At 43.6% G+C, this 16,598-nt stretch overlaps 1 protein-coding gene across 2 annotated transcripts in view; it reads right to left on the reverse strand.

Annotated features, from left to right (window-relative positions):
• SLC4A11 (solute carrier family 4 member 11) overlaps positions 1–16,598 on the reverse strand; it is a 253,703-nt gene that overhangs the window by 58,449 nt on the left and 178,656 nt on the right. For both annotated transcript variants that reach the window (XM_040335512.1, XM_040335511.1), the window contains exons 10-13: positions 15,311–15,436; positions 9,658–9,771; positions 3,840–3,972; positions 2,657–2,730 (exon numbers count right to left, since the gene is read on the reverse strand). In XM_040335512.1, the coding sequence (XP_040191446.1) occupies positions 2,657–2,730; positions 3,840–3,972; positions 9,658–9,771; positions 15,311–15,436 (447 nt within the window). The remainder of the gene's footprint in view (positions 1–2,656; positions 2,731–3,839; positions 3,973–9,657; positions 9,772–15,310; positions 15,437–16,598) is intronic.

The raw sequence follows: 16,598 nt of genomic DNA on the forward strand, positions 1-16,598 counted from the left end.
CACCTCTTAGGCCTTGTACACACGGTCGGACCAAACCGATGAGACTGGCCCGTCGGACCGTTTTCATCGGTTCACCTCTGAAGTGGCCTGACGGCCTGATATGCGTACACACCATAATTCCAAAATCCGATCGGGTCAGAACGCGGTGACGTAAAACACATGACGTGCTGAATAAAACAAAGTTCAATGCTTCCAAGCATGTGTCGACTTGATTCTGAGCATGCTCGGGTTTTGAACCGATGCTTTTGTGTACTAACCATCGGTTTGGTCCGATGGGGCAGCGGTCCATTGGTTCGGTTTTGAAGCATGTTTAGAAATTTTGGACCGAAGGAAACCAGACCGAAGGGCTATACACACGGTCGGTTTGGTCCGATGAAAATTAACTTCGGTTCATTCTCATCGGACCAAACCGACCGTGTGTATGGGGCCTTAGATGTGGTGGAACGAGAGATTGGCATAATAGATGTGCAGCCAACAAATCTACAACAACTGCGTCATGCTATCACGTCACAATGGGCCAAAATCACTGAGGAATGTCATCAACACCTTGTTGAGTCTATGCCACGAAGAATGAAGGCAGTTCTGAAGGCAAAAGGGGTCCAACCCGGTACTAGCAAGGTGTAACTAATAAAGTGGTGTGGGTGTATGTATGCGCATATATATATATATATATATATATATATATATATATATATATATATATAGAGATATATATAGAGATATAGATATAGATATATAGAGAGAGATAGAGATAGAGATAGATAGAAGAAGAAACCGTCCTACAGGTGAAGGAAACTCCTCCTTCAAACAGGCAAGTGATAAAAGGATCGTCACCAACACCTCCTGAGAAGATTCGGCACCTAAAGATTTGGATACACGCTTACCAGAAGTAGATGACATAACTAAAGAAAGGTCAAATGGGCTGTTTCGTATATATTCTTCCAAAAAGTTCCATTGCAGTTGAGGATATCTACAAATTTCTACATCAAATCTCACTCCTCGTCTCACCTCCAACCAATACTCTGCCTAGGGTATTTTCGGCCTGAGTTCAGCCTCTCCCAGGTGCAGTCCCAGGTCTTGGGCTACTAAATGCAATAGGCAGTCTGGGATCCCTTTGCGATGGCCACACCATGCCCTGACACTTCTCATGTAAGCAGATTTTGTTCAAAGTGAGGAAACACTGCAGTGCCCCAAAAGACCATCAGAAGGGTCTCCCAGACCGTTTAGCAGCCCAAGACCTGGGACTGCGCCCACTATTGTGTATCCTTTCACATATCTGATGGTCCACCTTATTACTCATCAAAAGCTCTCAAAAAGTTTTTCCCTTACAGGCTGCTAATTGGGAGGACAGCAGAAGGGGGTTTGAGTACCACGCAACACCACGAAAACAACGTAATCCCTTTAGACACAAGCCAATGAGCACACATTTTTGTATCCAGAAAAAATAAATAAAAAAAATCTACAGGAGGGATATCTGGTGCATAACTATTCACCTTTACAAGCAATTACCTAACATGCATTGCAAAGTGGAAGAGCAAGTAAAATTGTGTCTAAAGCAACCCAAAGATTACGAAATGTTAACCCCACTTGCCCACATGGAACTTCCACCCCCCTTCCTGCCCAGGCCAGTTTTCAGCGCTGTTGCACTTTAAATGACAATTGCACAGTCATACAACACAACACTGTACCCAAATTATTTTTTTGTCATTTTTGTTCACACAAATAAGAGATTTCTTTTGGTGGTATTTAATCATCACCTGGGTTTTACATTTTTTTTTTGACAAACAAATAAAGACTGAAAATTTGGGAAAAAACAAAGACTTTCATAGTTTGGTATAACATTTTGAAAACAGGTAATTTTTCTCCTGCACTGATGAAGAGGGGCTGATAGGTGGCACCGATAGGTGGCATTGATGAGTAGACACTGGTGGGCACCCATTGGCTGCAGCAGTGGGCAACCCAACTTATCAGCTCTGCCCATCATTCTAAAATACGGCCTCTTTTGTAGGTCTCCACCCCTTGCAGAGTTCAGTCAATAATACGCCCGCCCCTTGCAGAGTTGCACGAGCATCGGGAGCGCGTGGTACAATATCGTCCTCTTTGCTCTGTACTGTACCCAGTCCACATGACCTAAACATGGGGGGGGGGATGGGTGGGCTTTCCCCCCCCTCCCACCACAAAGCACCTTGCTCCCCATGTTGATGGGTACAAGGGCCTCCTCCTGACAACCCTGGGCTATGGATTTTGGGGTCTGCTGGCGGGGGTGCTGAACCAGTCAAATTCAAAAGATCGATGAAAGGCTGGCTTTAAAAAATAAAATAAAAAAGTCACATGGTTGGTTTATGGGAAATTTCGTATCTGCGTAAATAACGAGAATCCAAAAAAAGAACAAGGACTGAAAGGGGAAACTCAACAACAGGATCATGTGACCCCCAACGCCGCCTGTCAGCTCCTCATAAAACTTCAGTCTAAGAATGTTCTTTCAAGTGCAGTCCCCCCCCCAAACACCCCACACATGATACCAAGATTAAAATTCCCCATGTATAAAAAGTGATGAGCTCCGACTATTAATATCGCTATTTATTACCAGGCTGGTGTGGGTCTAAGCGGGGACTTAAATGCTAGGATACATAAACACAAGGTACAAGTCACTTACTTTTTATAATCCCTTTAAGTGCATCCAGCACAAACGTAATGGATATAAAAAGTGCAATGATTTCCTCTGTGGACCTGAAAAGAGAGAAAGACACAAAATTTTACAAAAAACAAAACAAAAAAACAAGTTATTTAGATTATTTCCAGTAGGTGTGAGCCAGACCTTTAAAAGTCCAGAACGTCTGAGGTGTTCTATGGGCTTCCAGGTCGTACGATCAATGTGATTGGCTGTCGCATTAATCTAGAGCCCGTTTATATATATTTTTGGGGGATATTTATTATAGCAAAAATAAATATCTAACTTTTTCCTGCGCAAAAGTTATAGCGTTTACAAAATAGAGGGTATTTTTATGGCATTTTTATTAATCTTTTTTTTTACTAGTAATGGTGGCGATCAGTGTTTTTTTTCCGGTACTGCGACATTATGGCGGACACTTGACAGATTTTTGGGACCATTGGCATTTTTATAGCGATCAGTGCTATAAAAATGCATTGGATTACTATAAAAAATGCCACTGGCAGTGAAGGGGTTAACACTAGGGGTCAGGGAAGGGGTTAAGTATGTTCCCTGGGTGTGTTCTAACTGTGTGGGGGGGGGTGGCCTCACTAGGGGAAATGACTGATCTTCTGTTCATACATTGTATGAACAGAAGATCAGCATTTAGCTCCCGGTCCTGTCAGGGAGAGGTGTGTTTACACACACAGCTCCCGGTCCTCGCTCTGCAACGAGCGATCGCATGTGCCCGGCAGCGATTGCGCCCGCCGGGGACGTGCACGGGAGTCGGGGGCGAGCGGCCCCTAGTTGAGAGCCGAAGTATAGCTACGGGCTCTCGCGCAGGGGAGCCGACCTGCCGCCGTAGAACTGCGGCGGCTGGTCTGCAACCAGTTAAAGCGGCTGAGCTACCTGTGCGGCTATAAATATTAAGCCATATACTCTACAATGTAAGGAACTGAAAAAGCTCCTCTAATTGGTGGTAAAAAATCCTAAAATTACAGAACACGTCCAGTTGGAGACTGTCACACTCAGATCACGCTGCAACAAAACTGACCCCCAAGAAAAGCACTGCAAGGCTTTTAGGCATTGATCTGGTAACATTAAACAGCTTGGTGGACAGGTCTGTCAAGCCCTGATAATTATAAATAATCGTACAATAATTATATGAACAGGGTGTAAAGAGATTCACCTCTTGAACAGCTTCATCAGCAGGCTACAGTTGAAGAGGGAGTATAAGATGAGGAAGCAGCTGTTCCATAGACCCGTCCAAGCATAGAAAGCCTTAAAGTCCAGATTGTAGTCATCACAGATTCCTCGGATAACTGTTATAAGAGGAGAGCAGAGGTTAGACACTCTCCATGATCACATTTCTGCATTTTTATAAAACATGCATTTATTTCACAGCTGATAAATGAACACTGGCTACCTATTACATTCCAAACCAACCCAATAAATAGTATTTCAATTTCAAGATCAGCCAAAAATAAAATAAAATAAAATCAGCACAGGGGACATAAAACTTCTAGTTTGTATCCCTTGTGCCGATTCCACCTCTGTTAATGAAAATATCCCCCCCACCCCCTCCATTTAAAGAATCATGACTACAGCTTCTATAAATAACACAGGATCTATGAATGGAGGAAAGGTGACTGGTTGATGGCTCCACCCCCTCCATTCATAAAGCTGCAGTATGGCTTCTATGAAATGAGCAGCTGGGTAAAAAGGGCAAGCATTAGTCAGGGTCTCATGACTTAATGTCGCATTGACTTCAAAAGTAGTTAATGCACTACTTTGGTCCGACTTTCATGCAACTTGAGGGCCATAGACTTCAATATTAAAGAGGAGTTCCACCTAAAAATGGAACTTCCGCTTAACCCACTCTTCGCCCCCTTACATGCCACATTTGGCATGTAATTTTTTTTGGGGGGGGAGTGGGGGCTTCAGGAGAAGGAGACTTCCTGTCCCACTTCCTCCTTCCGCCGAGGGGCTGGAAAGGCGATTTCACAGCCCCTGCCTGCAGGCCAGCGCCTGTCCAATTAGACGGCGCCGCTCGCGCATGCGCAGTGGGTTGCCCGGCCGTGAAGCCGAAAGCTGTCACTGCCGGGTGCCCACACTAAGAATGAAGACGCTGGCCAGAGAGGGGGGGCGAGGAGCGGAGCCCTGGCTGGCGCGTCGCTGGAGCCGTGGAGCAGGTAAGTGTCAGTTTATTAAAAGCCAGCAGCTACACTTTTTGTAGCTGCTGACTTTTAATAAACTTAAAAAAAAGGTGGAAAACCCCTTTAACCCTCAAATGTTGCATGAACGTGTCATCCCCTCTAATGTTCTATATGTAACAGTGGGTGACTTTGCAGAGGGACAACAAATCACATCCAAGCTGCGCCCCAAAGTCTTGTGACTTTGGTGTCGTACAAGTGTAAATGGAGCCCAACAGAAGAGGAATCAGCACAAGGGACACATCCTACTGATTGCAAGTTAAGCCTCTTGTGCCATTTTTCTGTTTGTGATTTTGGCTTCACCTATTTTTTTTATTTTATTTTTTTCGCTTTAGGTCACCTGCTAGCCAGAGAACCTGTTAGCCTGCTAAGCCAGAGAAGAGATGTCTTTCCAGTGTGTCTGCATGCCCCAAAAAAAAAAAAAGATGAACTCCAGGGAAAGTTCAAAACTACCCTTGCATTGGGGCTGCCCTTGTGCTGCAAGAGTCAAAGGCTTGTAATTTGTCTAGGGCTAATGATGGTGAACCTTGGCACCTCAGACATTTTGGAACTACATTTCCCATGATGCTCCTGCACTCTGCAGTGTAATTGCTGGGCCTAGGCTAAACTAAGTGGGACTCAAGAATAAACAATAGCCTCCATCCCTGTTAAATTGGAAGAGGGAACAACATGTGGGACTTTGTATGAATCAAGCAGCCAAGGAGGGAACACGTCAACTACATTTCCCATGATGCTCCTGCACTCTGCAGTGTAGTTGAGCATCCTGGGAAATGTAGTTTCAAAACATCTGGGGTGCCAAGGTTCGCCGTCACTGGTCTGGGGCAGGGATCTCCAAACTACGGCCCTCCAGCTGTTACGGAACTGCATGGTTTCATATCGTTACATAGTAGGTGAGGTTGAAAAAAAGACACCAGTCCATCAAGCCCAACCTATGTGTGTGATTATATGTCAGTATTACATTGTATATCCCTGTATGTTGTGGTCATTCAGGTGCTTAGCTAATAGTTTCTTGAAACCATCAATGTTCCCCTGCTGAGACCACCGCCTGTGGAAGAGAGTTCCACATCCTTGCTGCTCTTACAGTAAAGTACCCTCTACGTCAGGGATATGCAATTAGTGGACCTCCAGCTGTTGCAAAACTACAATTCCCATCATGCCTCTGGGTATCATGCTTGTGGCTCAGTCTTGCTATGCCTCATGGGACTTGTAGTTCTGCAACAGCTGGAGGGCTACTAATTGCATATCCCTGCTCTACGTAGTTTAAGGTTAAACCTAATTTCTTCTCATTTCAATGAGTGGCCACATGCCTTGTTAAACTCCCTTCTACAAAAAAGTTTTATCCCTATTGTGGTGTCACCAGTGTAAAACTGACATTCACAGACATGACTAGGCATGATGGGAATTGTAGTTCCTGAACAACTGGGAGGGCCATAGTTTGGAGGCCCCTGGCTAGGGTATCACTAAATGCAGGTTTACCTACCATATCGCTCACTCCTGCAGCTTTCCTCCTTTCCATGCAACCGGGACACTGAAGCCGCTTCTCTTTGGCACTCTGATGTCATCACCTACAATGCAGGACCAGCAGTCATGCATTGTAAGGGAGGAAACAGGGGGGGTGGGTCTTGCCCACAACCCAGGAAGAAGAGAACACTGGCTGCCATGGGAGTGAAGGATTAAGTAAGTAAGGCTGCTTTTAGACGTTACCGTAGATTAAGATAAGCATATAATCCTTGCATGAGCGAAAGAAAGGGGAGGGGGTACAGGGTGGTTTGGGAGATGGGGACAACCCACTGCAAGGGTGGTTTTAAATTTTCTCTTTCAGCCTTAAAAGAGAAATAGGTTTTGTTTTTTTCTTGCCAATTATACTTACCTAGGTGGGTGCAGCATCAGACCGTTGCAGCTGTTCTCGGGCGTCTCTGCACTGAGAACCGAGCCACCGAACACCGCCGATGGCTCGGTTCTCACTCTTCCCTTAGCAGAGCGATGCTGACCGTCATCGCTCCTGCTCTGCTCCTCCACGCTCATTGGAGCGATTGGCTTTGGAGGGGTGGGAAGTGGTCGTCCCAGCGGCTCGCTGAGACTGCCATCAGTCAAGACAGCTGGCGGATCCAGACTTGGGAAGTCGGCCTCGACTGATGGCAGTGACGTCGGCAGAGAGCAGACTTCAGACCGCTCTCCGCTGAAAATGGGTCACAGGAGTGCAAAACAAATTGCACTCCTGTGACCCAGAGGAGAAGCCTAGCCTAAAAAGCTCAGGTTGGACTTCTCCTTTAAACAGGATTGTTGGCAATGTCAATCCAGGAGAACAGAGAACACCTTTATCCCGACAGTCTATCACTCATTCATCAAATACATTCTATTATTACGCTATCGCTTCCAATTCCAGTCCTCGCTCTCAGAATGATTAGATGGAGCGGAGACGCAGCTGGTGCTGTGATCACAGGGGCAGACTTATAATTAAATGCTCTGCAGACAGAGTAAGCTTCTTCTACATAGATGAATCCATTCAGATTCAGCTCTGCAGTAGGAATTTAAATGCCCATCAAGACAAAATAAAATAAGGGACTTTATGCAAATAAAAAAAAAAAAAAACTTTTTAACAAGTAAACCTGTCTTCAGGAAAACATGGGATGCCATTTGTTGATTAACTTAAAAAATGCTAGCTGATGGTCTGTTACGCGGAGCTGTGTTAATACTTACGGAGTCGCTGACCTGGCACACATATAAAAGTCAAAAGCTTTAATTTACATACTTGTGGCAGATCACCGATCCAAAGTAGTAGAGCAAGAGGGTCGGTCGGCCTTACAGCCGGGCGATAAAGTGCACTAAAAACAGTGGAGGTAGATTTACTACAAGTGGAGCACTCAGAATCTGGTGCAGCTGTGCATGGTAACCAATCAGCATCTCAAAAAATGGGAAACCGCATGTGTTGGTGGGGGTAAGTTCACTTGGTACTATGACAGCGCTGCTAAAGTATGCTACTATCCCACATAATCCTAATTTAATTACTTATTGAATTATATCACAGGTGTCGTCCATCCCTCCCCCCTCTCCCCGATGATCCAAATGCGTGACTCCTTGTAAGCCTCTTTTTATTTGGTTCCTGCCTGGAGGAGTAGGGGACGGTATATGAAGATCCCTGGACCATTGCATTTTATTCAAAATCTCTGGTTATATGTTAGTTTCCAAATCTCATTATTTGAGCGGTAAATATATTTCTATTATATATACATAGATGTTAGTATTGTGTTAGACTGTCATAATCATAATATGTTTCTAATATATCTCACCAGAGTACAAATCCCCTTGAAGAAAACCTTAACAGTATTGGTCGAAACGCGTCAATGTACCCATATTTATGTTAATTCTATAATTGTATACAATGTACTGTATTGTCTATCATTTTTTAATATTGATGGTACATTTCCTAGACTGTCTGTAAACCAGAGTTTCCAATTTTTTAAGAATCTAACAACATTTTGTATTTCATTCATTGTACAATAAAAGATTATATTTTACTTTTAGTATATTAGTCAATGGAAATAAAAATATACTATGTCGCAAAAAAAAAACCTGGGGGACATTCCCTTTTTTACCAATCAGCTTCTAACTTCAGCTTGTTTAATTAAGCTTTGACATAATACTGAAAGCCGATTGGTTGCCATGCAAAGCTTCACCGGATTTTGTATTTTCTAGTATTAGTAAATCACTCCCCATGTTCTCCCCTCTTCACTCTCCATTTCCTACAAAACTTTTAGCTGGAGAAGCAATTTTATAGGCAAATTAATGTCATGGCGCCCAGTTAATGCAAACGTATGGCCGCAAAGCAGGTGGCCTTTAACGGCCACACAGCATAGGTTTATAGGTTTAGACCGCTCTCAGTCTATACTAATAATCAGAAACCGGCAAGACCGTCACATGTGACCACTCTGACAGTCATAGGCATGCACAGGGGCTTTGCCAGGGAACATCCTAATCACAATGTGTGGTACCCCCTACTGCCTGGGCTCCCCCCCCCCCTCTTGTTGTTGCCCCCCTGCTCTGCAGTGCTGCCGTCGTCTCTCGTCTTCCCCCGGCTGCCGTGAGAAATGTTTAGGATGGAGAGCGGGAGGAAATGGCTAGTAAATAATTTAGTGATTGTAAAGCCTCTTAAAAAAAAAAAAAAAAATACGTACTATACTTACCTGCTCTGCGCACTGTTATTGCAGCCACCCACCACCTCTTCTGGGGTCCCCCGCAGGCATGCTCCACTCCTTCTGTGTGCCCCATAGCAAGCCACTTTTAATGGGGGATACACGTTTCCTCAATTCCGACCCCCCCCCCTTACAGGATTTGATTGACAAAAGCAGGAGCCAATGGAGAAGGGGGAGGGCAAAGAAGACCTGCAGCCAGGCACAGCACTGGATCGATAAAGGACTCAGGTACAGTAAGTGTTAGGGAAGGGGGAGGGGGAGGGGGTGGGGACTAGTATTGGAAAACGTTTTTGACCTTATTGCAGAGAATTTAAGGGGAAAAAAAAAAGGCTTTAGAGTTTAAAACCACTTTAATCTGAATTTTTTTAATCCAAATCGACTGAAACGGCACACGGACCCAGGTACCTGCACCTTGTACATCAATATAACAACATTTATATTAAAGTAAACATTTCCTATTCCTTACCTGAAGGCCTACAAAATAAATACATGTGAATAAATAACTTTAAAAGGCAGTAAGCCTTCTACAGATCTCCATAAAAGACTTGCACCTTTCACATACTGGCCAAGCAGGCAAGCAGCTGGTTATCTGTATACATACCATTAATATATAATGCCAGGGGAGCCGTTGTCAATAGCACAACCAGAGGCTGTCCAGATAAGAGGGCGTAAAGAACACCCCCAATACACTGCCCCACAATTGTCTTCTGCACATCTGTAATGACAGTCAATGTTGTAAATGGCATTAAGGTCATATTTTCCTGTATGCACATTCTATATAAATCAACTGAATGTTTCCTGTGCATGTTCTGTGATCATGAGCAATTCCCAAATACACATTTCATCCTCAACTGAACAATAATTTTGCAACAGCTTTAGTTATAAAATTGCATGCATCTCCCTGCACTGTAGGTACTCTGTCACTCATACTGTACTTGGGACAGAAATTTGTAAAAAAAAAAAAAATCCAATTAGGGACTACCCATTGGAGAGATAGAGTGTGTGTATATATATATATATATATATATATATATATATATATATATATATATATATATATATATATATATATATACACAGTGATGAAAATAAGTATTTGAACACCCTGCTATTTTGCAAGTTCTCCCACTTGGAAATCATGGAGGGGTCTGAAATTGTTATCGTAGGTGCATGTCCCCTGTGAGAGACATAATCAAAAAAAAAAATCCAGAAATCACAATGTATGATTTTTTTAACTATTTATTTGTATGATACAGCTGCAAATAAGTATTTGAACACCTGAGAAAATCAATGTTAATATTTGGTACAGTAGCCTTTGTTTGCAATTACAGAGGTCAAACGTTTCTTGTAGTTTTTCACCAGGTTTGCACACACTGGAGGATGGATTTTGGCCCACTCCTCCACACAGATCTTCTCTAGATCAGTGAGGTTTCTGGGCTATCGCTGAGAAACACAGAGTTTGAGCTCCCTCCAAAGATTCTCTATTGGGTTTAGGTCTGGAGACTGGCTAGGCCACGCCAGAACCTTGATATGCTTCTTACAGAGCCACTCCTTGGTTATCCTGGCTGTGTGCTTCGGGTCATTGTCATGTTGGAAGACCCAGCCTCGACCCATCTTCAAAGCTCTAACTGAGGGAAGGAGGTTGTTGCCCAAAATCTCGCAATACATGGCCCCGGTCATCCTCTCCTTAATACAGTGCAGTCGCCCTGTCCCATGTGCAGAAAAACACCCCCAAAGCATGATGCTACCACCCCCATGCTTCACAGTAGGGATGGTGTTCTTGGGATGGTACTCATCATTCTTCTTCCTCCAAACACGGTTAGTGGAATTATGACCAAAAAGTTCTATTTTGGTCTCATCTGACCACATGACTTTCTCCCATGACTCCTCTGGATCATCCAAATGGTCATTGGCAAACTTAAGACGGGCCTTGACATGTGCTGGTTTAAGCAGGGGAACCTTCCGTGCCATGCATGATTTCAAACCATGACGTCTTAGTGTATTACCAACAGTAACCTTGGAAACGGTGGTCCCAGCTCTTTTCAGGTCATTGACCAGCTCCTCCCGAGTAGTCATGGGCTGATTTCTCACCTTTCTTAGGATCACTGAGACCCCACGAGGTGAGATTTTGCATGGAGCCCCAGTCCGAGGGAGATTGACAGTCATGTTTAGCTTCTTCCATTTTCTAATGATTGCTCCAACAGTGGACCTTTTTTCACCAAGCTGCTTGGCAATTTCCCCGTAGCCCTTTCCAGCCTTGTGGAGGTGTACAATTTTGTCTCTAGTGTCTTTGGACAGCTCTTTGGTCTTGGCCATGTAAGTAGTTGGATTCTTACTGATTGTATGGGGTGGACAGGTGTCTTTATGCAGCTAATGACCTCAAACAGGTGCATCTAATTTAGGATAATAAATGGAGTGGAGGTGGACATTTTAAAGGCAGACTAACAGGTCTTTGAGGGTCAGAATTCTAGCTGATAGACAGGTGTTCAAATACTTATTTGCAGCTGTATCATACAAATAAATAGTTAAAAAATCATAAATTGTGATTTCTGGAATTTTTTTTTTTGATTATGTCTCTCACAGTGGACATGCACCTACGATGACAATTTCAGACCCCTCCATGATTTCCAAGTGGGAGAACTTGCAAAATAGCAGGGTGTTCAAATACTTATTTTCCTCACTATATAATATTATTTAATCCCTTTTTATCTAGTATGTACTTTTTATCTACCATTTACACTTTGGACACCAAGGTTTTGAAATGGGTAATGACAAGGATAATGAGATCATAACGGATCCATCAAACACTGAACATCACTTATTGTAGGAAGCTCTGTGCCGTCCATTGAGAGATTATCATTTTCTTATAGTTTTAAATTAATTTGTGATCTAGAGTGAAGAGAGACAACAAAAAGACACAGCCAACACACATTACTGTACAATGTATTCGGAGACATAGAAACGTTTAATGTACATAAAGAGGATCCATTGGTTCTGAGGCATCTTTCTCCATCAGTTTTATACAAATTCTAGAATGGGCTACCAAAAAATGGAAAGACTACTTTCTACAGAAATATCAATGGTTTGTTAAGAGCTCTTCTGTAAGATAAGAGTTTAATACAGCTCACTGGCCAGGTCCCCATTGGTCTCAATTAGCTGTTGGAGGGCATTAATGAACATATGCAAAGCAGAGAAGCAGAGTGTAGGAACAAGCCTAAAATGTCTGTAGCAGGGACCGATGGAGAACAGATATTTCAAAAGTGACATATCCTCTTTAAAGAAGATTTTTTTTTATTTTTTTACTGCTTAGTCTCCTATGGGGTAAACTTCATGTAGCACTTTTCCCCATGTTGCTAGGTGCTTCCCAACCCTAGCCATGAGGTCTGACCTGCACCCCTTCTCCTCCAGCCTCGGCCAACCCGACAACAGCTAGGAAGGAGATGGACACTTCATGGTGGCAGCTTGGCCCCATTCTGACCACTTTCTTGAGACAGGTAACGGCAAGTGAAATACAGGGGTGAGGGGGTGGGGTGGGGATCATGACAGCACATGCACTCCTTTTGCCAATGATTGCCAGGGAAAACGCTCAAAGAGAAGAGACAAGCTGCTGATAAGACGTGTCTGTCTACTTCCTAGCAGTTATTGGGTCGGCCGGCGTAGGAGGGGAGGAAGGCCAGCTTGGACCTCACAGCTAGTGTATGGAAGCAACTAGCAATATGGAACAAAGTACTATATATACACTCTTGTCCCATTGGAGACACATTAGGAAAAATATTTTTTATATAATAGATCATTAACACCGAGTATCTTAGAAACCCCACCATTCAAATCCTAGACTTAAGTTTAGAGAAAAAAGGTAAAAACATAACAACCAGCCAGATTGGAACTAATCATTTTTTAGTGCAGGTTAAAAAAAAAAAAAAAAATGAATAATTAGATTGGTTGCCATGGATAGCACTACTATTGTTCCCCTTCTCCGGATTTGTAAAGGAGACCCTTTGATTAAAGGAGTTAACCCGAGAGACTGCTATGCAGTTTCGAATCCATTTCCAATCCCTGAGGGTTGGAGAATCCTAATGTCTAGAAGAAATGATAATTCAGCAATGTACTGTGCCCCATAATACAGTCACATGGCTGGGAATTCAGTTCACAAAATAATCACTTCTATAGACTCTAGAAGGAAGCTATGAATAAAACTGCTTAAATCAGCTCTACAGTACAGTATTGGTATATAGAATTTAATAGCAACCTCAGGTCTTTATTCCAAAGTCGACCCTTGTGCGTTTGCAGAACACAAGAAAGTTCAACCAATTCGGAAACATAATAATGATGTCTTTCACCAGAGGGTGTGTGAGGGCCCTTTCACGCTGCTGCCGCCCATAGCGTTGGTGGTAAAACGCCGCTATGTCACTGTCGAATTTGCAGCGCATTTCGGCCGCTAGCAGGGTGTCTTTAACCCCCGCTGGCGGCCGAGAATTGTGGTGCAGTCGTGCATGGTAGCCAATCCGCTTTTAGACTTCAGATTATTCAATTAAGTTTTGGCGATAAAACCTGGAAGCGGATTGGATATTATGCAGAGCTGCACCAGATTTTGCATCCTCCGGCTTTAGTAAATAACCCCAATGTGTATAAAAATTATCATGTCTAAAATATATAATAATTACAACTAGCTCCTATATCGAATTAGAATCTATTATTATTTTTGCCAAATTAAGCATACACTACATGGACAAAGTTTGTGGACACCTGACCATTCCATCTCCATGTGCTTCTTGGACAACCAATTCCAAAACAATGGGCAATAAAATTGCATTGACCCTTGTTAGGACTTCACGCTTTTTGGAAGGATTTCCACAAACTCATCAAACCATGTCTTTATGGACTTGGCACAAGGACACAGTTATTCTACATTATAAAAGCGTCCTGGCCAAAAAAATTACTTTGTAAGCAGTACCCTTAAAAGGGGTTGTAAAGGTTTGGTTTTTATTTTCTAAATAGGTTCCTTTAAGCTTGTGCATTGTTGGTTCACTTACCTTTTCTTTCGATTTCCCTTCTAAATGTTTTTTTTTTGGTCTGAATTTCTCACTTCCTGTTCCTCCTCAGTAAGCTTGCCCCCATCATCCGAGCCGTTCTGGGTGGGGGATAGTCAGCGTGCTCGCACCCGCTCTCGGGACTACATCCCTGCGGGATACACAGCGTCTCCCCGCAGTGATGTAGTCCCAAGGGAGGGGACGAGCACGCCGACTAACCCCCAGCCAGAACGGCTCGGATGATGGGGGGCAAGCTTACTGAGGAGTAACAGGAAGTGATAAATTCAGACATAGAAAAAAAAAACATTTAGAAGGGAAATTTAAGGAAAAGGTAAGTGAACCAACAATGAACTAGCTAAAAAGGGACCCATTTAGAAAATAAAAACAAACCTTTACAACCCCTTTAATTGGAAACACCTAAACTCGATTTGGAACAAACATTTTTGGCCAGGTGTCCACAAACATTTGGACCATGTAGTGTATATCTCCTGGCTCCTTAAAATTGCCTGCTAGCTCCTATTTATTTCACCGTCACCTGGAGTCTATATTAATTTGTCCACTACCGATTATAATAATCAACCAATTGTGACTGCTAATGTAAGAACACGAAGATGAATGATGGATGGTGATGCACATTTTCCCCACCAGAATCCCATTCCACCCTTTTGTCCCAGAAAGGAAAAGTTGAAAGCTGATCCCTCAAGCATTAGGGAATGGAGGTTCCATGACTCCTTAATGATGGAGGGATCTGCACTGTTGGGGAAGAAGCAGCAGTGAGACTCACTCAACAACCTCAAGACCCGTGGCCAAGCAACCGCTCATCTTTCATTTACAGAACCAAATACCGCTCCTCTGCTTGCCTGTATTCGGAGACACGTTTTTCACAGCATGGATGGTTCCTGCGATATGGTCTCGGTGGCTAGGGAACACCTTAAATAACAGCTAGCGAACTCTACAGCAATTTTGAACAAGGTTCTCGAATTGTAGTCAACCTCAACAATGGTGAAGATATGCTATCCGCTACATGGACTAGAAGTGGAGCTGCTCAGAACCCAGGCAAGAAGCCAGCTGTAGTTTTTTGCCAGAGAGGTTAGCTCAGCCACTTGTCTCACTGGTGGATAAGTAAGTAGCGCTGCCGCCTTACGCCACTGCGCTGCTACCCACCTGGTTATCCTCTTCCAAGTTGATAGTTGCAAAACAAATGATCTTCAAAGAAAATCTTACCAATCACCCCTTTAGTGTTTTCATCATTCAAAGAGCCAAAGGCGATTGAGGGCAGCAGGCATGCAAAGTACAAGAAAATCATAGTTGTGATGTACTTTCCGATGGCCTTGTTATTGCCGAGAATACCTGTCGGGAAGAAGAGATTAATATCGAGTGTGGTTACTGGGTCAAACAAGGATCATTGCTTCTTAGGCATTGTGTAAAAGTTTTATCTCAAAGCTGGTACCACACAATGTTTATTTACCCTTGTCTGCAGAAAGGTGTGCCATTTTGATTCCAGTTTCACTTGGCTACTAAATATTTGATTTTCATTACTTTAGGCGCAAGACTCACCCACCTAAAATCCCCTAGTCCAAGTTTGGGCTCTTTTTAGCCAAAGAAAAGCTCTCACTGGACAGTGGTATGATGAATTGGTGAGGATCACTACTACAATAGCATAGTGAAATCAGGTTTAGAGGGCACCAAGAAGACGCACCTTTGGCAGAGTTTACCCTTTGGTACGGTTTACAAAGGCTGAGAGATTCATTTTAAAAGTTTACTCGGTACGTAGTACATTTCAAGTATTACAGGTTACTTATAAATGTGTATCTTGCTTGATTGCTGGCATTACACATGCCCACCAGAACGCATGTCCCCTTCCCATTCTAATTTCACTTGGTTACTAAAGGTTGTATTTCCGTGACTTTAGATGCCAGACGCGCCCACCTTCATTACCTTTTGTCCCCCTTTGTGGGCTCTTTTAAGCCAGAGAAAGGGTCCTTTCATGGGCTTTCCGATCAGGTCCGCCTGTCAATTTTTCAGTCTGACCTGATCAGACCTTGCAGTCTCCTCTATGGAGCAGCAGAGGTCACCCGCCGCCATCTGATCCTGCCCTAAATTCCAGACAGATTGTGGTCATTTTTTACATCCGTCTGGCGGATCGGATGAAAGCGGACAGGCGGTCAGTTTCCATCCCATTTCCCCATAAAGGAGAGCAGGACTGTGTCCTTGTCCACTCTGCACAGAGAAGCAGACAACCTGTCATTTTCCTGCTCAGCGGATCAATGCAGAAGTGTCTGCAATGAATGCGGCCGTCCGGACCCGGGGGATCACGGATCGGTGTAAAGTGCTGATGACACCAGCCCTTTACCAAGTGGTCGCTCTGTTCAATGAAGGAGTGATCACTTATAAACATGCCCGCGTCATGTCCAGTTTAGCTCCTCCCCTCTCCTCACTCCGATCGGTACAGTGTGTGAGAAGAGAAGGGAGTCGGGTGTAGAAGCACTGGTGGGCTCGGTGTGTAGCGCCC

This window comes from Rana temporaria, chromosome 1 (genome assembly GCF_905171775.1).
Source record: "Rana temporaria chromosome 1, aRanTem1.1, whole genome shotgun sequence".
NCBI classification, from domain to species: Eukaryota; Metazoa; Chordata; class Amphibia; order Anura; family Ranidae; genus Rana; species Rana temporaria.